This window comes from Chiloscyllium punctatum, chromosome 38, assembly GCF_047496795.1.
Source record: "Chiloscyllium punctatum isolate Juve2018m chromosome 38, sChiPun1.3, whole genome shotgun sequence".
Lineage (NCBI taxonomy): Eukaryota > Metazoa > Chordata > Chondrichthyes > Orectolobiformes > Hemiscylliidae > Chiloscyllium > Chiloscyllium punctatum.
Window position 1 is genome coordinate 17,555,623 of NC_092776.1, and position 23,796 is coordinate 17,579,418.

At 40.2% G+C, this 23,796-nt stretch overlaps 1 protein-coding gene across 2 annotated transcripts in view; it reads left to right on the forward strand.

Annotated features, from left to right (window-relative positions):
- sh3pxd2aa (SH3 and PX domains 2Aa) overlaps nucleotides 1–23,796 on the forward strand; it is a 309,383-nt gene that overhangs the window by 103,954 nt on the left and 181,633 nt on the right. For both annotated transcript variants that reach the window (XM_072557306.1, XM_072557307.1), the window contains exon 4: nucleotides 10,790–10,866. In XM_072557306.1, coding sequence (XP_072413407.1) covers nucleotides 10,790–10,866 — 77 coding nt within the window. The remainder of the gene's footprint in view (nucleotides 1–10,789; nucleotides 10,867–23,796) is intronic.

The following is a 23,796-nucleotide window of genomic DNA, read 5'->3' on the forward strand; positions in this document are numbered from 1 at the left end:
AAGACTTGAGAGCCAAAGGTAAACTGGTGTTTCCTATATTTAAAAATTTCATCGTCTTACTTTACACACATGCATCATCAATGTTGAGACCACCTGAATTGGAGAGAATTAGAGACTTTTCCTTTTTTGTGGGATAAACAATGTTGTGTTTTTGTATTCATTTTTTATTAGCTTTCCATTTTAATGCCTTATGTTGTACTTGCCACATTGTGAACTTTTTTTTCTTGATTTTTATTCATTCATTAAGGAGATGTGACTTTGCTGACTGGGGCAGTATTTATTATTCACCCTTAGCTGCCCTTGGTGCTAGTGAACTACAGTTATGAAGCTGTGGCTGTACTGTACCTTTAAGAGAGTTAAAAGCTAGCGGAGCTACCTGACAGTACCAGGTGTTCTAAATAAGGTACATGTAACATTTGGCCCAGCTACTGGGGTAGTTAGTGTAGCTGGTTGCCTGGAGACAAAAATAAATTTGAATTTGGCCAATCAGCTTAAATTAAACCCCACCTGCTAAAAAAACCAAACTCCAATCAAGTTTGAATTTAGTACATTGACAATCTTAAAAGCCAATAACACAATCCGATGCTTTGTGGGTATAAGACTGGGGAAAATTGCACGGTTGGGAGAGAACTGTCAAAAGACCAACAGATGTAGGCTGCTAGTCCGAACTCTCTGAGAGGTTCCTGTCTAGACAAGTCTTTTGCATGAGAAAAACATTAGCACAGACCTGGAGAGTAACTCTACAGAGGAAGATATAAAAAGAAGATTCTCAAAGATCCATTCCGCCCTGGCAATGTTTTTCTACAACCTCTACCACTAGGGAGAAACCCGAACACAGGCACCAGCTGGTTTCGTAACGGTTTCTACCCTACTGTTGTTAGAATACTGAATGGACTCACAAACTCTTAACATTCGCTTGTACAGTGTACCTGTGTTTTTATTTTTGCTACTGTTTACCTGTTATTTACTTAACTGTGTGATTTGCCTGTATTGCTCACAAGACAAAGCTTTTCACTGTGCTTTAGTACACATGACAATAAGTTCAATTCAATTCAAGATTTGATCGCTGGCTGGTTTTGAAATTTGACCTTTTGGTAAATCTTAATCAGGGGTTTTATAGGACTAGTATTATAGAAGGGAAAGTAAAAGATAGGCTAGAGGAAGGAGTTGTAAATAGTTGTTAGTTAATTATTCTCTGTTATACTTTAAGAAATAAAGCTAAGTTTTACTTTAAATAGTTCTTGGCCTCTCAAATTTTCACGGATTACTGCACAGGATAAATCTTTTCTGTGTTATTGGTTTAAATTATGCAGGAGGGTTTACCCTGTGTCGTAACACTGCCTTCTCGAGCTATTATTGTTCATTTTCTGTAAGTACATTTCCAATGCTGTTTGGGGGGGAATTTCTAGGATGTTGATACAGTGACACTGAAGGAATGGCAAAGTAATTCGAAATCAGTACAGTGAATGATTTGGAGGGGAACTTTCAAATGATGGTGTTCTCATGTATCTGGTACCTTTTCCTATGAAATGGTAGTGATTGTGAGTTTGGATGGTGCTGTGCAAGGAGCCTGGGTCACCTTTTACATGTACTTTATAGATAGTACACACTGCTGCTCCTCTGCATGGCGGTGGAATGTGTGAATGTTTGTGGATGCATTGCCAGTCAAGTGGGCTGCTTTGTCCTGGATGGTGTAAATCTTTTTGAACGTTGTTGAAACTTTACTTATCTAGGCAAGTGAGAAGTACTCTCGCATACTCCTGACTTGTGCCTTGTAACTATGGAACAAGCATTTGTGAAACAGTGAATTATTTGCTACATATTCCTAGCCTCTGATCTGCTCCTTAGTATGTATTTATGTAGTCAGTCTAGTTCACTTTCTGCACAGTGCTAATCCCAGGACGTTGTTGAGCTTCCAGGGTCAGATAAACCTCTTGCATGTGCACTGTAAAGAATATTGTCTAAAATAAATTGTCTTAAAAAAAAGTTTCTGATTTTCTTACCTTGACTGACTGTTCCAGCCCTCCATCCCCCGCAACCTCTGATATAATAAAGGCTGCAGGTCTTTCCACATTCACTTCTGTATGCCTCTGACCACCAAATCATTAGCCTCTCACCAGTCCTCAACCACTATGCAACAGTCCAATCTCCTGCTCTGCTTCATGTGTCATGGAATTAACCAAGGAAAAACCTATCTCTGTGCTTGACTCTTTTACTCTATAAATGCTCAAAGTTGACAAGTGAACAGCACTTATCAACTAGTGTGAACCAGCTGCCACAAGATTTTCATGTGCCACTTAATTAATGTTGAGGTAAGACTTTATTGAAAATGGATTCCCTTTGATGAGCGTTCATAGAATGCAAATTTATTGCATATATGAACCCACCAAGGATCAACGTAATGATCAACATGTTTGTAGGCTTTATGTTTTCATCTCAAGTTATTATGAAGAAAATCAGAATTTCACTTCCTATCTAATTAAGTCTACCATACTCCACATTTATCACTCTTGTAGGCTGCATAAAATACCCCCCTTCCCATAGTGTTCAACTTGATATGTGACTCTGTGATTGGAAAACACTTGTCAAATAATCCTGTGTTGCTAAGGATATACAAATAGCCAAATTCCGATTCCCAATCAGGTTGATACTATGATTTATGTTTACTAGATATTACATATATTTACTTGTATGCAGGGAGATGTCCTCTTCAGAATTAAACAGGGCATGTCCAGGTAATATAAACTCAAGGTCTGGTATATCCCTTACTCTACCAAGCTAGAGACGCAACTCTTAAACATCAAACTATACTATGCCACAAGCAGCACCTTAGCTAAGTACTACAGAAGGTACCAACCTGGTGAAGTTACAGTGCAGGATTTTTATATATATGTTAGAATCATTTATTCTAGATTTTTGAAGGTTGAACTAGTTTTGTGTGGATCTTTGTGTCTGAAGGGGCTGAACAATTGACTTGTAGGTATTTTTGTATGCATGTTTTTCCTTTTAAAATGCAGTATTAGAGAGAGGCCTTCTAGGATTTGTTTACCTTGGGGAAATGTATGCAAGAATAAAGGGCGGCACAGTGTTAGCACTGCTGCCTCATAGCGCCAGAGACCCGGTTCAATTCCCACCTCAGGCGACAGAGTGTGTGGAGTTTGCACATTCTCATCGTGTCTGTGTGGGTTTCCTCCGGGTGCTTCGGTTTCCTCCCACAGTCCAAAAATGTGCAGGCTAGGTAAATTGGCCATGCTAAATTGCCAGTGGTGTTAGGTGTAGGGGAATGGGTCTGGGTGGGTTGCGGGTTGATGTGGACTTGTTGGGCCAAAGGGCCTGTTTCCACACCGTAAGTAATCAAAGTAAATAGCATAGACTTTCAGATAGAAGGCCCTGGAATTTTTTGGGGGCTTAGGGGATACTCCAAAAAATGAATGAAGAGTGAAAGAAAGCTTTTCAGTTTCAGTTTGGGGATTTACAGAAGGCTTGGTTGAAGATGGATATTTTAAACAGTTGCTTAAGAGAAAACGAGGTAGTTTAAGACTATTAACAAGGAGGTTACCTCTGTGTAAGGAGTTTTATTTAAAAGAAGTTTTTGGCTAAAACCCTGACAAAGTTATTGGATGATGAGAAATTCTAAGCTCAGTTGTATGAAGTCTCCCGGAAGGGACTATTGGATTTTTAAGATAGGGCATTGAAGCTAAAGTTAAATTAAGCCTTAAAGATGTGAAATTAAAGGGAATTCTCTCTGGTGTGAGTACTGTCAAGGACAGTGATTGGGATTAATGGGATAGTATTTTACTGTATGTTTTGAACTATTTAAACTTGTATGTAAATAGTTTGTTTTATTCTATTTTATCTCTATTTCTTTTGTGTAGTAAACATCTGTTTTCTTGTTAAAACCAAATCTATAGCATTACATGTTTGTGTTTCAGTGATAGACCACCTTGTTAAAACCAAAACAAACATATGAACTGTTAAGCCAGATTACATTCTGGGATCTGACTTGTCCATTTATAACATTAGCTAAGATTAAAGCAATGTATAATAAATAGCTATATCAGTACATTGTGGTCAGAGCTAAGTGCAGCCAATAGACCAGCTCAGAGCTCTGGGAATGTGCCAGATCCAGCCCTCGATGGTGAAGTGTGATCAGAACATTAACAGGAGGAGGAGCGTCCATGAACATCCCCTTCCTCAATGATGGCAGATCCCAGCATGTGAGTGAAAAAAAGCAAAAAGCTGAAGTATTTGTAACAATCTTCAGCTAAATGTGCCAGGGGACTTGTCCAATTCAACCTTCTCTTTAGATCCTCACCATCATGGATGTAAGACATCAGCTAATTCTATTCACTGAACATGTTTTGTCAAGAAGTGCTGAGCACATGGATACAGCAAAGTCTGGCCTTATAAGAACATAGCTGTAGCATGGAAATGGTTTATCTGGATCCAACTATACTTTCTAGTTAGGCTGTTCCAGTACACACAATACTGCCACCTGACAAAATGGACATGGTAAATCATTTATACAAAAAGTAGGTCAAACATGATCTCGAGACCTCAGTAGAGTCTTGCTGAAAATATGGATGAAAGCACTGAACTCCAGCGGTGAGATGGAGGGTGAGTGCCACTTTAAAGAAACACTCACTCCTTCGTCAGTACACAGTGACAACTGTATGTGTAACGTCTACAGGATGCATTGCAGACAAATAAGGGCAGCAGATGTATAGGAATATCACCACTTGCAAGTTTCCTTCAAATCACACATCATCCTGACTCGTAACTATATCATTACTGGGTTATAATCTTGGAACATGCTGCCTAACAGCCATGCTGATGTACTTGAACATCAACTGTAGAGGTCACTGCCACTTTCTCCAGGCCAATTAAATACAGTCAATAAACTTCAGACTTGCTCTGTCCACATTCAATAAATGATGGTAAAAGTCATATGTATATAAATTATACATAATATATATTAATTACAAAAATGCTTCATTCTACACTTCTTCATCCAAAATAACAATTAAACTGTGTTCACATATCCTGACTGCACAGATGCCTGTGGTTTCTTTGAATCTTCCAGCCTCTGACAGTTCCCTTTACACTGTCTACACTCCCGAGCATGGATGGGTGAGGGGACAAGTGGTTTATTTTTGACTGTGGTCTGAAATGTTCCCTTGGTTCATTTTCAAACCCTGTGATTTTCTTGTAGATTACTTCAATATTCTGAAGCTGGTGAATCAACACACCACAACAGAATACTCTATTTTGAAATCCTCAAAGTCCCTTTAATTTAGTTGTTCTGCGTATGGAAGCTGAACTCTCATCAAATAGATTTTAGCTGACCTGAATTAATATTTCCTGTTGATTACAGTCAGGTTACTTTCATAAACCCTTTTATTCATGTAATTTTCCAAAGCTCTTTTATGCTAACTTTGTAATGAATCAGAATAGTATTGACTTCTTAGAGCAAGTTGTCTGAATCTGTCTTGAATTAAAGTTAGGACAATTTTGAGAGCTTATTTTAATGAATTCCTTGTGGAGTTTTCAGTCTCATCTGAATCATTGAGCAGCTTTTGGATTTTTTAGTACAATGCCCTAGCAATAAATCGTTGTACAAAACAGTATCAATCAGCTTCAGAGCCACAGCATATCTCATGATGGAAATGCAGTGACTGTACTTGGTTAGTGGTTATCTCTTTGCCAGTTATTACTGTATAATTGCAATAACCTATATTAGATTATGAATAGGTTTAGAATACTGGAAAACAGGATAGGAGAGTCCAAAACTTAGAGGACATAGATTTAAACAGAGAGTGGAAAGATGTAAGGGGCAACCTTTTCGCACAGAGGATGGTGCATGTATGGAATGAAATGCCAGAGGAAGTGGTGGAGGCTGGTACAATTACAGCATTTAAAAGATGTCTTAATGGGTATATGAATAGGAAGAGTTTAGAGGGATATAGACAAAATTTTGGCAAATTGGACTAGATTAACTTAGTTGGACCGAAGGGTCTGTTTCCGTGCTGTACTTCTCTATGACTCAATATTCCATGAATATTATTTAAGTATGCATGTGTCTTGCACTGAGCTATTTTCGAATATTTTCCGTATTCTTTTTTGCCAGATTTTTATACAAGATGAAAGTCCTTTGGTGGAGTTGAAGGACTACTGTACTTTTCAAGATTTAGCCAAATTGTGGTCAGTCAATGGAAATGGGATTTTTTTTTCCTACGTGTTTACAGTGCAGGAAGTTGCAAGCCTCACTTCACTGAGGGTTTTGATTTCTGGCCAAAAGTCAGCTTTTGAATAATGCTGAAAAGACTCCAAAGTTCCATATTACACGACTGAAATTTGAACTGGATCTTGTGGTGCGCTGTTAGTATCTTATGAGGCAATTCAACTGAATCTGTCAGGTACACATACATCAATTTTTTAAACGATTTCATTCATGGGATATAGGCCTGCATTTATTGCCCATCTCTCATTGCCACAGCGAAGGTGGTGACCAATCCTCTTGTACCACTGCAATCCTTGAGGTATGAGAACACCCACAGTGCTGTTTGGAAAGTAGGAACAGGAGTAGGCCATTCAGCAAGTCTGTCATTCAGTATGATCGTGGCTGATCAAACACTTCAATCTCCATCACCCTATATGCCACTGGTAATCAGAAATCTATCAATCTCTACCTTAAATGTACTCAAGAGATGAAGCAAACACAGTTCTCTGATTAAAAAGATTTCTCCTCATCTTGAACTTAAATTACACCCGCTTTATTTTTAAATCATGCCTCCTGATTTTAGACTCGCCAACCAGGGGAAACATCTCACCTGCATTTACCCTGTTAATCCTTTAAGACTCTTGTAAAATTCGATGAGGTCATCTCTCTATGACTCTATAATGCCCAATCTCTCTTCACAATATGGAAAAAATTTAAATTATGTTTGGGAATGAAGTAATTTGTTCTGAAATAACAGTGTTAAGTTTGAGTAGAGAAATTTTGCAGGCATGAGAGTCAAAGTGGCTAAAGAGGATTGGGTAAATACATTTAGAGGCATCACTGTATATGAGCCATGAAATCAATATAAATCATGTAACCATTGTTGATTGTTGTAAAAAAATCTGGTTTACTCATACCTTTAGGGGAGGAATTCTGCCATCCTCTCCTGGTCTGGCTTACATGTGACTCAAGACCACAAGAATATGGATGACACTTAACTGTCCTCTGAAATGGCCCTAGCAAGGTACTCAGATCAATAGGCCATTAGGAATGGACAATGATTGTGCCCACACTCATGAATGAATAAAAAAAGAATCCCAGAGTGTTGAAGGAGGGAACTATTGAGATAGTCAATGCATTAGTAGTCATCTTCTAAAATTCCTTAAATGATGTGTGTTGATTGGAAGCTTGCAAGTATCACCCTACTATTTAATAAAGGACATCAGTAATAGGCAAAGTGCTATAAATTAGGATCAATGGATACTTAGATTATTAATATGATCTGAATGGGCTTAGTCAATATGGATCCGTGAATGGAAAATCATGTTTATAAATTTGTTGGAGTTTTTTGAGAATGTTACCAACAAAATTGATCAATAGGAGTTGATGGATGTAGTGTACTTGGATTTTCAGAACATTTTGATAAGAACCCCATTGGAGGTTTGTAAGCACAATTAAAGGATGTGGTTGAATGATTTGGAGGAAATTAACTGGCATCAGTTGAGGATTGGCTACAGACAGAAAACAACATTAAGAGGTTATTCTTGTATTGCAGACTGTAACCAGTGGGGTACCGCAAGGATCAGTATTTGGGCTATGGTCTGTTCAAAATACACATCACCGCAATGGTTTGAATTTGTGGACCAAATGTAATACTTGTATGTTTTCAGATAATACAACAGTAAGCAGGGATGTGTGTTGAGAATAAGATATAAATGGTTGGGTAAGAACATGGTCGATGTAGTATAATGTGAAGAAATATGAGGTTATCCTCATGGGTACAGTGAACAGATATGCAGATTGTTTCTTAAATGATAGGAGGTTAACAAATGCAGATGTGCAAGTGGACTTGAGTATCCTTGTCAAGTTACTGCAGGCACAGCAAGCTATTAGGAAGGCTTCTGGAATGTTAGCATTTATTCAAAGAGTATTTGAGTAGACAAATGTTGAAGATTTGTTTCAAATATATAGAAGCTTAGTCAGCCCATACTTGGTGTGTTGCGACGTATGGAGAGAGATTGAGCAACTGTACTTATGTTCTCCAGAGTTTTGAAGAATGACAGAAATTGAATTGAAATCAACAAAATATTGAAAGGCGTAGGTGGGGTAGATATAGGTTTCCTCTGATTGCAGAGCCTAAAATCAGGGCTCAGTTTAAAAATAAAGGAATGTCCTTTAGGACATTCACTCAGAAGGTGGGAAATCTTCAGAATTCTGTACTATAGAGGCTTGTGAAAGCTCAGTCTTTGGGTATATCTAAACTAAATATTGTAAAATATTTCATTATCAGTGATGGATGGGATAATAGTTCCATTGTGAGTAAAAGTATTTTGTGTTCCATTAACAATGATCATATTAAATCGTACAGCAGACTTGGTGGTCTTAATGGCTTCCCCTTTGTTTCTGGATATATTTTGTCTATCTTGTTTTGTTTATTTATCATTATTGTGGTACATTGATAGATTTATTTAAAAAGAGACAGTAGAATCTGTTATCTAATAAGGTCTGAAGGACCTAATATTTAGGCAAAGGCCTAATGGAACAAGAAAACAAGTCATAGAGTCACAGAGTCATAGACTCATACCGGAAGGAAACAGGCCCTTCGGGCCAGCCAGTCCATGCCGAACATAATCGCAAACTAAACTAGTGCCACCTGCCTGCTGTTGCCCCATATCCCTCCAAACCTTTCCTATCCAAATGTCTTTTAAACGTTGTAATTGTACCACTTTCTGAGGAAGTTCATTCCACATGCCAACCACTCAAAAGTGATAGATATTTTACAGTACTTAAGAGCTAATTCGGTGAAAATTGGTTGTATTAATATGGGAAGCTTGTCAATTTATGCAGTATGGTTAACTGAATTAAAGCTCTCACTAAAAGTCTGGACTTTTTTAAAAAGAGTTACTTTCTATTATTTTGAAGGTGTAGGTGTGTACTGTACCTTTAAGAGAGAGAAGAAGCTGGCCAGGACTGACTGAAAGCACAGATTGTGCTGAACAATTTAAAAATGTAACATTTTATTGACACTAATAGTTGGTGGTGTGTTGCTGTGGTAAAAAAACAAATTCACATTCGGCCAATCAGTTTAAATTATGGCCCAAAGACCAAATTCCAATCGAATTTACATTTTACTATTTGAGATGACATCAGATCAATGAAATGATCCGACGTTTTAGGGTATAAAACCAAACATTTTGAACAGTTTGGGCGGCATGGTGGCACAGTGGTTAGCACTGCTGCCTCACAGCGCCAGAGATCCAGGTTCAATTCCCGCCTCAGGCGACTAACTGTGTGGAGTTTGCACGTTCTCCCCGTGTCTGCGTGGGTTTCCTCCGGGTGCTCCGGTTTCCTCCCACAGTCCAAAGATGTGCAGGTCAGGTGAATTGGCCATGCTAAATTGCCCGTAGTGTTAGGTAAGGGGTAAATGTAGGGGTATGGGTGGGTTGCGCTTCGGCGGGTCGGTGTGGACTTGTTGGGCCGAAGGGCCTGTTTCCACACTGTAAGTAATCTAATCAAGAACGGCAAAGAGTACCAACAAGTAAAGACTGCCAGCAGAATAACTCTCTGAAAGAGACCTGCCCATAAGAAACTTGTGCAGCAGAAGACTGAAGATGACCTAGAGAACGTTTGACATCCAAAGATGACAACTGGGTTTGAAATTGATTTGCCATAAATTTAAGAGGGAATTTATTGGACCAGTATTGTAGAGTGGGAGGTAAAAGATAGGTTTAAGAGAAAGGAGTTGTAAATAGGTTTGTCTAATGTTATCTTTTGGACTTAAGGAATAAAATTGTTAATTTTTGCTTTAAATAGTGAGATCTAGGATGGTTCTTTACCTCTTGAAATTTAACAGATTATGACGTGAGGTGAACTTCTCTGTTTGTCGGGTTTAACTTAGCAGAGCAGTTTACCCTGTGTCGTAACACAGTACAGGTACTTTGGGATATAGTTCAGTCATTTGTGAGGGTACAGTCTATTTGGAAAATTATTACTACAGAATGACACCATTTCCTGTGACTATCCAGATTTGTTACTAAACAAACCTTAAACAAAAGGTAACTTTGTGTAACTTGAGAGATCATTGGTAGAAAGTTAAAATGTTTTTTACAAGGTGCCACAAAGTGCCGATCCACTGTATTTCAGTCATTTCTGAACCACAATGAAGAAACACATGTTTATGCTATCCTTCAGCCAAATGTTCTGCAAAGCCTGCTAACATAGGGAGAATGGGTAAGAGAGAGCAGTCTTAAATTGTTATCTCTCAATATAGAGTCAACTTGTTAAACCTTCTAGTGGTAGTGGAGCTGAGGGTTGGGTGGGGAGGGGAAACTTCTACTATAAAGTTATGGAGTCTGAAGACTCGTTAATTTATTACCTAATAATTTGTTATTATTTATTAGTTTGTGATAACGTTCACTTAAAATTTACAATAATTTGTATTCCAAAGTCATTATAGACTTGTTACTAGAGTTTGAAATGTTCAAGTAATATGATTCCAGACTTTTGCCTATTGTGTGTTGTTCAATTTATTTGTTGAAATTAATGTCACTCATTTGGTTTAAATTTCAGGCAAAATCCTGTTCAGAAGAAGCCATGTCAGGGATGTGGCCATGAAGAGACTGAAACCTATTGATGAATATTGCAGGGTAAGCATACTGTGTATGCAGGTACTCAGCAGGTTTAACAACGTTAATTTTTAGTTTTGCCAATGGGTTAATGATACGACCACCTATCCTGAGGGACTGCTGAAGAATAGTGATGCCAACTGCCTTTGTGTCATTCCAGAATTGCAGTTTATCTGCTGTACCTGGATCTATTCAACTGAATTGGAACTAATTCAGAGTCCCCATCCATACTTGTAGAATCAAGCTGCTCCATCATGCCTACAGAATAGTGGAGGTGATGGACTGATGTTTTCCCTCGTGGTACTCAGTTAACTCATGCACAATGTCTAAAGTGTAGTCATTTGGAGCCACAGTTTTGAACTTAGTTACCAATTAGTTACAAGTTTGAATTAAATGTTTAGAAGATGTTTTTGAATATTTCATTTAATTTGACAGGTTAATGATCACTTAATGTTAGGGAAATTTAAATGACAATGTGTCGAACAATTTTATGAGTTTCTGAGTGGGGTTCTTTATGAAGTGTTTGAGTGACTGATTGAGATGCTCAGGAAGTAAAAGCAAATGATTTCCCAGAGTTATTTCCACTCATATCTCATGTATATAGTAGATACAAGGTGAGAAGACATGGAAGCACATTGCAGGTGCATGGAGGAGGCCTTGTAAGACCATAAGAATTAAGAACTGGAGTAGGCTGTTAAGCCTCTTGAGTTTGCTCTGCCATTTAATAGGATCATGGCTGATCTAATATTTCTTACTCACTTCTCTTTGTGTTCCCCATAACCCTTGGTTCCCCTACTGATCAAGAATCAGTCTATCTTAACGTTAACTATACACAAGGACTCTGCCCCCACAGCTCTCTGTACGAAGAAGTTCTAAAGATTCATCACCCTCTAAAAGAAGAAATTCCTCCTCATCTCGATCTTAAATTGGTGCCCCTTTATTCTGAGACTATGTCCTCTGGTCCCAGGCATGAGGGAAAATATTCTCTCAGCACTTTTTCTGTCATGCTCCTTAAGAATCCAATATGTTGCAATGAAATAATCTCTCATTCTTCTAAACTTCAGTGAGTCGTATCCCAACCTGGTTAGCCTTTACTCCTAAGACAGTCCCTCTATATCAGTGATCATCCTTGTGAACCTTCTTTGAACTGGTTCAAATGAAATTATATCTTTTCTTAAATATGGGGAACAAAACTGCTCATGGTATTGCAGATCTGGTTTCACCAGCATGCTGTACATTTGCAGTAAGACTTTCCTGCTCTTGTACTCTAACCCTTGAAAATATGGGCCATCATTCCATTAGCCTTCATGACTACTTGTTCTAATTTCAGTGCTTCATGTACATGTACCCACAATTCCCTTTATGTTGTAACTTTCTACAGTTTTTCTCTATTTAAATAATATTATATACTTCCAAACTGAATAGCTTCATAGTTTCTCACATTACACTCCATTTGTCAATCTTCTGACCATTTACTTAATACTAATCTCTTTGCAAACTATTTGTATCTCTTTTGCAACCTACCTTTCCACTTATTTTTGTGTGATCTGAAAATTTGACTCCAGTACATTCACTTCCTTCCTCCAAGTTATTAATATATGTTGTAAACATTTGTGGTCCCAGCACTGACCCCTGTGGAACCTCACTGGTTACTGTTGTGGTTCTGTTCGCCGAGCTGGGAATTTGTGTTGCAGAACATTTCGTCCCCTGTCTAGGTGACATCCTCGGTGCTTGGGAATACAGCCCTATCGACCTTGCAGAGTTCTCCCTTCCTAACATCTGGCATCTAGTGCCAAGATAGGGACAGCTGTCTCACAGACTAATCAAGCAATAGCCTGACATAGTCATACTCACATCATCATACTTTACAATGTTCCAGACACCAACAACACCACCATCCCTGGATATATCCTGTCCTATCCGAGGAATAAATCCAGCAGAGGAGGCAGCATAGTAATCTACACTCAGGAAGTAGTTGCACTGATTACTTCAACAATGATTGTGGACCCTATGAAGTCTTATCGCATCAGATCAAAAGATGTGCAAGGAAACCTCCTGCTAATTACCATGTATCATCATCCCCCAGCTGATGAATCAGTACTCTTCCATGTTGAAGAACACATAGAGGAAGCACTAAGGGTGGCAAGAGCGCAGAATGTACTCTAGGTGGGGGAATTTCAATGTCCACTGCCAGAAGTGGCTTGGCAGCAACACTATTGATTGAGCTGGTCAGATCCTAAAGGACGTAGCTGCTGTAATGTTAGTAACTGAACCAATAAGACAGAAAAGCATACTTACTCACCATCCCACCAATCTACTTGCTGCAGATGCATCTGTCCATGACAGTATGGATAAGATGATCACTGCATAGTCTTTGTGGAGCTGATGTCCCATGTTCGCATTGATTATACCTTACATTATGTTGCAGGTTTCAAACAGATCTAGCAACTCAGACTGGGCATCCATGAGGGACTGTGTGCCTGTACAGCAGAATTGTATTCCAACACAGTATGTTTGCATATCTCCCACTCTACCATTACTCTCAAGCCAGGAGATCAATCCTGGTTCAGTGGAGATGTTGAAGGGCATGTCAGAAGTAGGACCGAACATCATGGGTGGCACGGTGGCACAGTGGTTAGCACTGCTGCCTCACAGCGCCAGAGACCCGGGTTCATTTCCCGCCTCCGGCGACTCTCTGTGTGGAGTTTGCACATTCTCCCCGTGTCTGCATGGGTTTCCTCCGGGTGCTCCGGTTTCCTCCCACACTCCAAAGATGTGCAGGTTAGGTGAATTGGCCATGCTAAATTGCCCGTAGTGTTAGGTAAGGGGTAGATGTAGGGGTCTGGGTGGGTTGCGCTTCGGCGGGTCGGTGTGGACTTGTTGGGCCGAAGGGCCTGTTTCAACACTGTAAGTAATCTAATCTAATCTAATCTAATCTAATCCCTAAAAATGAGGTGTCAATCTGGTAAAGCTACCAAACAGGATTACTTGCATACCAAACAGCATAATCAACAAGTGATAGAGCTAAGCAATCCCACAACCAATGATTAGATCTAAACTCTGTAGTCCTGATCCAGTCACAAATGGTGGTGGACAATTAAACAACTCACTGGAAGAGGAGACACCACAATTATTCCCATTCTTAATGATGTTGGAGCCCATACATCAGTGCAAGAAATAAAACTCAAGTATTTGCAACAATCTTCAACCAGATATGCGAAATGGATGATCCATCTCATCTTCCTTCAGTGGTCTCCATGCGTTAGAGATGCCAGTGTTCAACCACTCCACATAACATCAAGAAATGATTGGAAGCACTGGATACTGCAAAGGCTGTAGGTTCTGACAACATTCTGGTAATAGTACTGAAGACTTGTGTTCCAGAATTTGCTGCATCTCTAGTCAAGCTATTCCAATAGAGTTACAACCACTGGCATCTACCCAACAATGTGGAAAATTGATTGCTCTTCTTGAGAGTGAACCCATGGAAATCGATTGTCTGGGATGAAGTCCCTGGGCACGCAGCCAGATCCAGTGTGGACCAGTTGGAGGGAGTATTCACAGACATCTTGAACCTTTCTTTGCTACAATCTGAAGTTCCCACCTACTTCAAGAAGACCACCATCGTTCTGATGGCAAAGAAAAATAATGCAGTATGCCTCAATGACTACTGCCGGTGACTCTGACCACTGTAATTATGACATGCTTCGAGAGGTTAGTCATGGCTCACATCAGTTCCAGCCTGTCAAATTGCCTTAATCCTTTGCAATTTGCATACCACGCAACAGATACACAACAGATGCCATCTCCCTGGCACTGCATTCATCCCTGCAACATCTGGATTATAAGGATACCTGCGTCAGGCTACTACTTATTGACTACAGTTCTGTCTTCAACGCCATAATTCCAAACAAACTCATATCTAAAGTCTGAGAACTAGGTCTTGGTCTTGTCCCCCCCCCCCCCCGCCCACCTCTGTAACTGGATCCTCGACTTCCTGACCCATACACCACAATCAGTAAGAATAGGTGACAGCACCTCCTCCATCATAATCCTGAACTGATGCCCGACAAGGCTGTGTACTCAGCCCCCTACTATACTCCTTATACACTCATGACTGTGTAGATAGATTCCGCCCCAATTCCATTTACAAGTTTGCTGATAACACCACTGTTTTTAGTTTGGATCTAAACAACGACAAGACAGAATACTGAAAAAAAGATTGAGTTCTTAATGGCATGGTGTAAAGACAACAATCTCTCTGCCAATGTCAGCAAAATTGCCAGGGGCTAGTCATTGTCTTAAGATACAGAATGGATGGTAGACCCCTGCCTGCTTCAATGGTGCTGATGGTCAGGAGCATCAGGTTCCTGGGGCTGTTGATCACCAACAATCTGTCCTAGTCCACGCATGTCGATGTGACGATCAAGAAAGGGCCTCAATGTCTGTATTTTCTTAGGAGGCTAAGGAAATTCAGCATGTCTACAGGGACGCCTACCAATTTCTATAGATGCATCATAGAAAGCATCAGTGTAGCTTGACAACTTTTTCCCAAGTTTGCAAGAATCTACGGAGAATCGTGAACACAGCCCAGTCTATTACGGAGACCAGCCTTCCATCCATTGATTGCTTCTGTACTTCTCGCTGCCTCGGGAAAGCAACCAATCCCTCACACCCTGGTTATACTCTCTTCCGCCTGCTTCCGTCAGGCAGAAGGTATAAAAGTTTGAAAACGTGTGAATAGATTCAAGAACACCTTATCCCGTGCTGTTATCAGAATTCTGAACTGACCTCTCAAATAATAATTCTGATCTCTCCCACTGTGCACCTTCTCTGCAAGTGTAACACTATATTCTGCACTCTGTTCTGCTACTATGATGCACTTTATATGGTAGAATCTGCCTGTATAGCATGCAAAACAAAACTTTTCACTGTATATGGGTACATGTGACAACAATCAATCAATCAATCAATCTATCAAGGTATGTCCTGTGCACAAAAAGTAGGACAAATCCAATCCAGCTAATTACTGTTCCCATCAGTCTACTCTTGATCATTAGTAACATGATGGAAAGTATTATCGACAGTGCTATCAAGCAACACCTGCTCAGCAACAACCTGCTCGCAGATGCCTAGTTTGAGTTCTACTAGGGCCATTCAGCTCTTGACCTCATTACATCCTTGGTTCAAACATGGACAAAAGAGCTGAATTCCAGATGTCAAGGGCTGTCACTCTCACCTCACATCTAGTCTGCATTTGACCGAAGGTGGCATCAAGGAGCCCTAGCAAAACTGGAATCAATGGGAATCAGGGAGAAAATTCTCTGCTGGTTGGAGTTATACCTGGCACTTAGGAAGATGGTTGTAATCTCAGCTCCAGGGCATCTCTGCAAGGTTCCTTAGGGTACTGTCCTCGGCCCAAAATTCTCCATCAATGATCTTCCCTCTATCCTAAGGTCAGAAGTGGGATGTTCGTCAGTGATTGCACAATGTTCAACACAGTTCACAATGCCTCAGTTACTGAAGCAATCCATGTTTAAATGCATCATAACTGGACAATATTCAGGCTTGGGTTGAAAAATTGGCAAATATGCACTACACAAATGCCAGCAATGACTATCTCCAGTAAGACATAATCTAACTCATTTCGACTTGCCATGTACATACAGTGGCTATAAGAGCAGGTCAAAGACTAGAGTACTGCAGTGAATAATTCGCCTCCTGACTCCCCAAATCCTGTCCACCATCTAAAAGACACAAGTTAGGAGTGTATTGGAATACTCCCCACTCACTTGGATTGGCATCCAAGACAAAGCTGCCCAGTTGATTGGCACCACATCCACAAACATCCGCTCCCTCCACGACTGACAGTCAGTAGCAGCAATATGCACTGTCTCCATGATGCACTGCAGAAATTCACCAAGGATCCTTAGCACTATTCGAACCCATGACCATTTCATCTCGAAGGACAAAGGCAGCGTATAGATGGGAACATCACCACTTGCAAGCTCCCCTCCAAGTAACTTATTATCCTGACTTGAAATATGTCTCTATTCTTCACTGTTGCTGGATCAAAATCCTGGAAACCCTCCCTAACAGAATTTTTGGTCTACCTACAGCACATGGGCTGCAGCAGTTCAAGAAGGCAGCTTTTCAAGGACAATTATGGATGACATTAAATAATAGCCTAGTCATTGACACCCACTGTCCTATAAGTTTTTTTTTGTTTTTCCTATCCTTCCATTTTCTGACCTTCAGTTTCCGTATTGATATTTTGCTATCCTGCCTTGATTCTATCCGTTGATTTATTACGTTTACCTAGGCATAATCCTTCAGTTACCTTGTTTAGTTTAAAACCTGATTGTATTTCCTTAATTAGGCAGCTAGTAAGAATACCTATGTATCTGATATAGACTGTCCCAACAGTAACAGTATATAAATACTGTAATTACAAGAGCAGGTCAGAGGCTGGGAATTGTGTGCTGAATACTCAACTCCTGACTCCTCAAAACCTGTTCATCATCTACAATAGAGTCATAGAGATGTACAGCATGGAAACAGACCCTCCAGTCCAACCTGTCCATGCTGACCAGATATCCCAACCCAAACTAGTCCCACCTGCCAGCACCCGGCCCATATCCCTCCAAACCCTTCCTATTCATATACCCATCCAATTGCCTCTTAAATGTTGCAATTGTACCAGCCTCCACCATGTCCTCTGGCAGCTCATTCCATACACGTACCACCCTCTGCGTGAAAAAGTTGCCTCATAGGTCTCTTTTATATCTTTCCCCTCTCACCCTAAACCTATACCCTCTAGTTCTGGACTCCCCAACCCCAGGGAAAAGACTTTGTCTATCTATCCTACCCATGCACCTCATAATGTTGTAAACCACTATAAGGTCACCCCTCGGCCTCCGACGCTCCAGGGAAAACAGCCCTAGCCTGTTCAGCCTCTCTCTGTAGCTCAGATCCTCCAACCCTGACAACATCCTTGTAAATCTTTTCTGAACCCTTTCAAATTTCACAGCATCTTTCAGAAAGGAAGGAGACCAGCATTGCACGCAATATTCCAACAGTGGCCTAACCAATGTCCTGTATAGCCACAACATGACCTCCCAACACCTGTACTCAATACTCTGACCAATAAACGAAAGCATACCAAATGCCTTCTTCACTATCCTATCTACTTGCGACTCTACTTTCAAGGAGCTTTGAACCTGCATTTTAAGGTCCCTTTGTTCAGCAACACTCCCTTGGACCTTACTATTAAGTGTATAAGTCTTGCTAAGATTTGCTTTCCCAAAATGCAGCACCTCGCACTTATCTGAATTAAACTCCATTTGTCACTTCTCAGCCCATTGGCCCATCTGGTCCAGATCCAGTTGTAATTTGAGGTAACCCTCTTCACTGTCCACTACACCTCCAATTTTGGTGTCATCTGCAAACTTACTAACTATACCTCTTATGCTCGCATCCAAATCATTTATGTAAATGACAAAAAGTAGAGGTCCCAGCACGGATCCTTGTGGCACTCCACTGGTCACAGGCCACCAGTCTGAAAAACAACCCTGCACCATCACCCTCTGTCTTCTTCCTTTGAGCCAGTTCTGTATCCAAAGGGCTAGTTCTCCCTGTATTCCGTGAGATCTAACTTTGCTAATCAGTCTCCCATGGGGAACCTTGTCGAATGCCTTACTGAAGTCCATATAGATCACATCTGCTGCTCTGCCCTCAACAATCTTCTTTGTTACTTCTTCAAATACCTCAATCAAGTTTGTGAGACAGGATTTCCTGCGCACAAAGCCATGTTGACTATCCCGAATCAGTCCCTTGCCTCTCCAAATACATGTACATCCTGTCCCTCAGGATTCCCTCCAACAACTTGCCCACCGCTGAGGTGAGGCTCACTGGTCTATAGTTCCCTGGCTTGTCTTTACTGCCCTTCTTAAACAGTGGCACCACGTTTGCCAACCTCCAGTCTTCCAGCACCTCACCTGTGACTAACGATGATACAAATATCTCAGCAAGAGGCCCAGCAATTACTTCTCTAGCTTCCCACAGAGTTTTCGGGTAAACCTGATCAGGTCCTGGGGATTTATCCACCTTTAACTGTTTCAAGACATCTAGCACTTTCTCCTCTGTAATCTAGATATTTTGCAAGATGTCACCATCTATTTCCCTACAGTCTATATCTTCCGTATCCTTTTCCACAGTAAATACTGATGCAAAATATTCATTTAGTATCTTCCCCCCCTTTTCTGTGGCTCTACATAAAGGCTGCCTTGCTGATCTTTGAGGGACCCTATTCTGTCCCTAGTTACCCTTTTGTCCTTAATATATTTGTAAAAACCCTTTGGATTCTCCTTCATTCTAATTGCCAAAGCTATCTCATGTCCCCGTTTTGCCCTCCTGATTTCCCTCTTAAGTAAGGCACAAATCAGCAGAGTAATGGAGTATTCTTCACTTGCCTGGATGAGTGCAGCTTGAGCAATACTTAAGAATCTTGACACCATCCAGAGCAAAGCTTGATTGATGTCTTGATCACTTGATTGGCATCATATTCACTCCCTCCACTACCAATGCGCAGTACATAGCATTTACTAGATGTACTGCAGTAACTCACCAAAGCTCTGTCAACAACACCTTCCAAACATACAACCTCCACACCAGCAAAACAACAGATGCATTGGAGCACCACCATCTGCAAGTACTCCTCTAAGCCACACACTACCATTAATTGTCATTCCTTCACTGTCACTTGTTCAAATTCCTGAATTCCCTTCCTCATAACCCTGTGGGTATCCATACATAAAATGGATTGTAGTGGTTCAGGGAGGCACCTCAACTCACCACTTTCTCAAAGGCAGTTAGGAATGAGCAATAAAAGTTGATCTAGCCAGTGATTCCATTTCCCTTGTCAGAATGAAAAACACTTGGAAGGCTATCTGTCATCTGAAAAATAGGTATTATGCATTTTAACGTATAGGTTATTTGCTATATAACAGGTTTTAATAAACTATTTTAATGTAGCCAGCTGTCTTGATGTGTTTTAAGAAGAAACCATAAGGTACATTAATATGCTTCTGGTGGGTTTGGTGTATGATTTTCGTACAAACAATTTAGAACAATCTGCCTTTTAATGGCTGCTGACATGAAGCAGAGATCACATCAAACGTGACTTTGAACTGTGTATGGAAGTTACAGGAAGAGGCAGAACTTTGCATTTTTGGCAGTAGACTGTTCTTCAGTGAATGGAAAGAGCATTTCATTATTTGTGTCCACAAGACTGACCCAGATTTAACATGAAACAAATTTATGATTACTGGCTTTGTATATTAACAGTGCTGTACTGATCAGTAATGAATGGAGGGACAGAGAACCATGTCAATGACCGTTAGTAATTTGACAGTCTGCAGATTATTGATGAGGGAGGAGTATTACTGAGTCTCTAAACAAGCATTGCATTGTGCAGACACTTACATGAATCCCATGCTTTATTTCCTGGCAGTGTTCTTCTGTGCTTAGATGTGTCACTTTCAGTATGAATAGTTCAGCAGAATTCACATTGTGTCATTGTCTATATGAGTTAGAATTAAATGAAGCAAAAATTATGATAATTGTTTTTGGGATTTTATCAGTTTGTGGATTCTTTTCTGCATGGCGCAGTAGAATTTGAGTCTTTATGAGTAGGATACTTGTAACCCTTCCTCAATAACTGCGAAGTTTAACCAGTACAAAGTTGAGTAGCTCAGAGTCATTGTGCCCCTGGGTGGACTCATGTGTTGATTTTTTCTAAGTATCCTGTTCAGACATGTTATTACACACTTCTCAAGCAGATGGAACTTGAACCTGGGCTTTCTGGTCCAGAGGCAGGGATACTACCACCGCACTACAAAAGCTCTAGAACATTAGACTGCAGCTTTGGATTACAGGTCCAGTGACATCATCAACTTCACAGCCATTATCAATGTACCATCCTGCTACTTCTGTTTTTGTTTCCCTTTATTGGTGCAGGCATGGGTGACATCGGGTTCAGCTATGAAATCCCTGTACTTTGATGGGCTGTTAAGTTTGTTTAAGCACACACTTAGCTCAGAAAGGAATGAATGTCTTCAGCACAGTAATTGAAAAACAAACCAAAATTTGCATTTTTAAAATATGATTCCACATTCATTAGAATCTATAATATGCTACAGTTTCAATGATTAGAAAGAACAGCCTTTACAGCTTCAGAAACTAGAAGCTTCTTGAAGATCAGACGATATAATGTCCAACATTCTGAGCTGTCAATATGATATACTATAATATAACAATGAATATTGACTCACTGAGTGATAAATTCTAAATTAGTCTATGACGCCCTTGACAATATACTGAAAAATACATGACTTGTGATTCCAAATCACTTGCTACCATTTTTATGGCAGCAGGTGGCATACCCTCTCTTCTTGGAGAGGGAATTCATGGTAGTAACATTTAAATCAGCGCAACATAGATGGGCTTTGGAAATCTGGCTGTGACGTTGAGGCAGGAGCGACAAAGCTCTACAAAGTCTTTCAAGGAAGTCTTTGATTAGCTTCTGCCTTCTGCTTTCATAGCTTCTCCCTCCTCCACTATAATCCTCCACCACCACATAATCCCTAACTCCCTCAATGACCTGTCTGTCCTCTTCCCACAATTGACCCCTTCGCCCATCTCATCGCTTCATATTCTGTAAGGCCTGATATGTGACCTAGTCTCTATCTCATTTATGTGGACTAAACAAAGTAGGTGGCACAGTGATTCAGTGGTTAGCACTCCTGACTCACAGCGCCAGGTACCCGGATTTGATTCCACCTCAGGTGACTGTGTGGAGTTTACATATTCTCCCATGGCAGCGTTGGTTTTCTCTGGGTACTGCAGTTTCCTCCCACAATCCAGTGCTGGGCGGGTTAGGTGGATTGGCCATGCTAAATTACCAGTAGTAACTAGGGAAGTGCAGATTAGGTGGATGAGCTATGGGAAATGCAGGGTTATAGGGGTATTGTGGGGTGGAGGGAGTTCTGGATGAGATGCACTTCAGAGGGTCGGTGTGGACTAAGTGGACCAAATGGCCTGCTTCTGCATTGCAACGTTCTATGATTCTAAAGGCTGTCTTTCTAACTTGGAATTAGATTTGACTGAGTACTTGTGAATAGAATCTAAAACTGATTATGATCACCTGCCATTGAGATCAACAGATCATCTGCATTCCAGGTGTTGTTGGGTGCATGAGCTGAAAAATGTGTTGCTGGAAAAGCGCAGCAGGTCAGGCAGCATCCAAGGAGCAGGAGAATTGACGTTTCGGGCATAAGCCCTCCTTGTTGGGTGTATATCTGTTTTTGGCCTCAATGTAAATATTGACACCATTTACATGGTTAGTATGTTGTCCCAATTAACTAGATGCTGCGTGTGACGTTCCATAGCTTTTCACAATGTCTATAAATGCCAGAAATTGGTCACACACAATCATATTGAACAGTGGAACAGACATAAGGAGTCTTGAGGGCATAGTTCTGCACTTATTTGTTGTGTTCTTATATTTACTCACAATGCCAAGTGAAGTGGCACAATAATATAGTATCCTCAGCTGTCCATATCCTAAACTGTTAACTATGCTCCATAAACTTACATCTGTTTTACCTCCTATAAAAAAAAACACCTTCAAACCTACATCTTCAACCCAAATGTTTTTTTTCTTTTTCCTTTCATGGGATGGAAGCGTCAATCGCCAGGCCAGCATTTGTGGCCCACTCTGAATAGTCCTGGAACTCCAGAGCTTGCTAGGGACAACTTCAGAGAGTTATTAAGCATCAGGCACATTGCTATGGGTCTGGACTCACATGTAAGCCAGACTAGGTAAGGATGGCCAATTTCTTGTGCTAAAGGACATTTGTGAACCAGCTGGGTTTTTGCAACAATCAATGGTAACTTCATGGTCATGAATTTTCAATTTCAATTAGTTTGATTGAGTTTAGACTGACTTTAAATTCCACCAGCTGACATGGCCTGTGGGTTAGTGTTCTGTGACATTACCACAACACAACTATCTCCCTCTGCTACCACTGTCACTGTCTGCCTCATAGTGTGGCTTGATGTCAATCTCCATTTGTTAACATTCCCTTGAAGAAGCTGGTGACTTTTGACTCTGTTAAATATGTTATAATAATGCAAGTTTTGTTCTCATAGATGAGAGCAAAAGTTACAAAGGGGCTTTGAAAGATTAGATGACTGGGCAAAACTGACAGATGGAGTTCAATGTGGAAAAGTCTGCAGTCATTTAATTTGGACCTCAAAATGAAAGATCAAAGCATTGTTAAATTGCAAGAAACTAAAAATGATGATAGAACTTAAGTTATACATAGGAATAATACTGAAACTGTTGAAAGTGAATCAACACCAACAATTTATAAAGTAACTTTAACGTAATAAAATAATCAAGAATTGTTATGAAACTAAATATGACACCAAGCCACATGAGATATATTAATTGACCAAAAGATTGTTAAAAAAGATTGGTTTTAAGGAGTGCCTTAAAATGGCAAAGAGGTTTATGCAGAGCTTAGGGCTTGGACAATGACAGACATGGCCATGCCAATTGGAGCGATTAAAATTAACAGCACTGATGGGGTTAGAATTAAATGAGTGCTGATATCTTGGAAGGTTGAGGTGTTTGAGGAGAGATACGGAATGGTAAAGCATTAGATGAATTTGAAAACAAATTTGAACATTTCAAAGTCAAGATGTTGCTTGATTGAGGACTGATATAAATCAGTGAGCAAAGATATATTCAGTGAACTGAGCTTGGAACAAGTCAAGACATAGGTAGCAGAGTTTTGGATGACTTCAGATTTATGGAGGGTGGAATGTGAATGAGCACTTGGGTGTGTATTGGTGTAATCATGTCTAGAAGCGATGCGAAGGTATCAA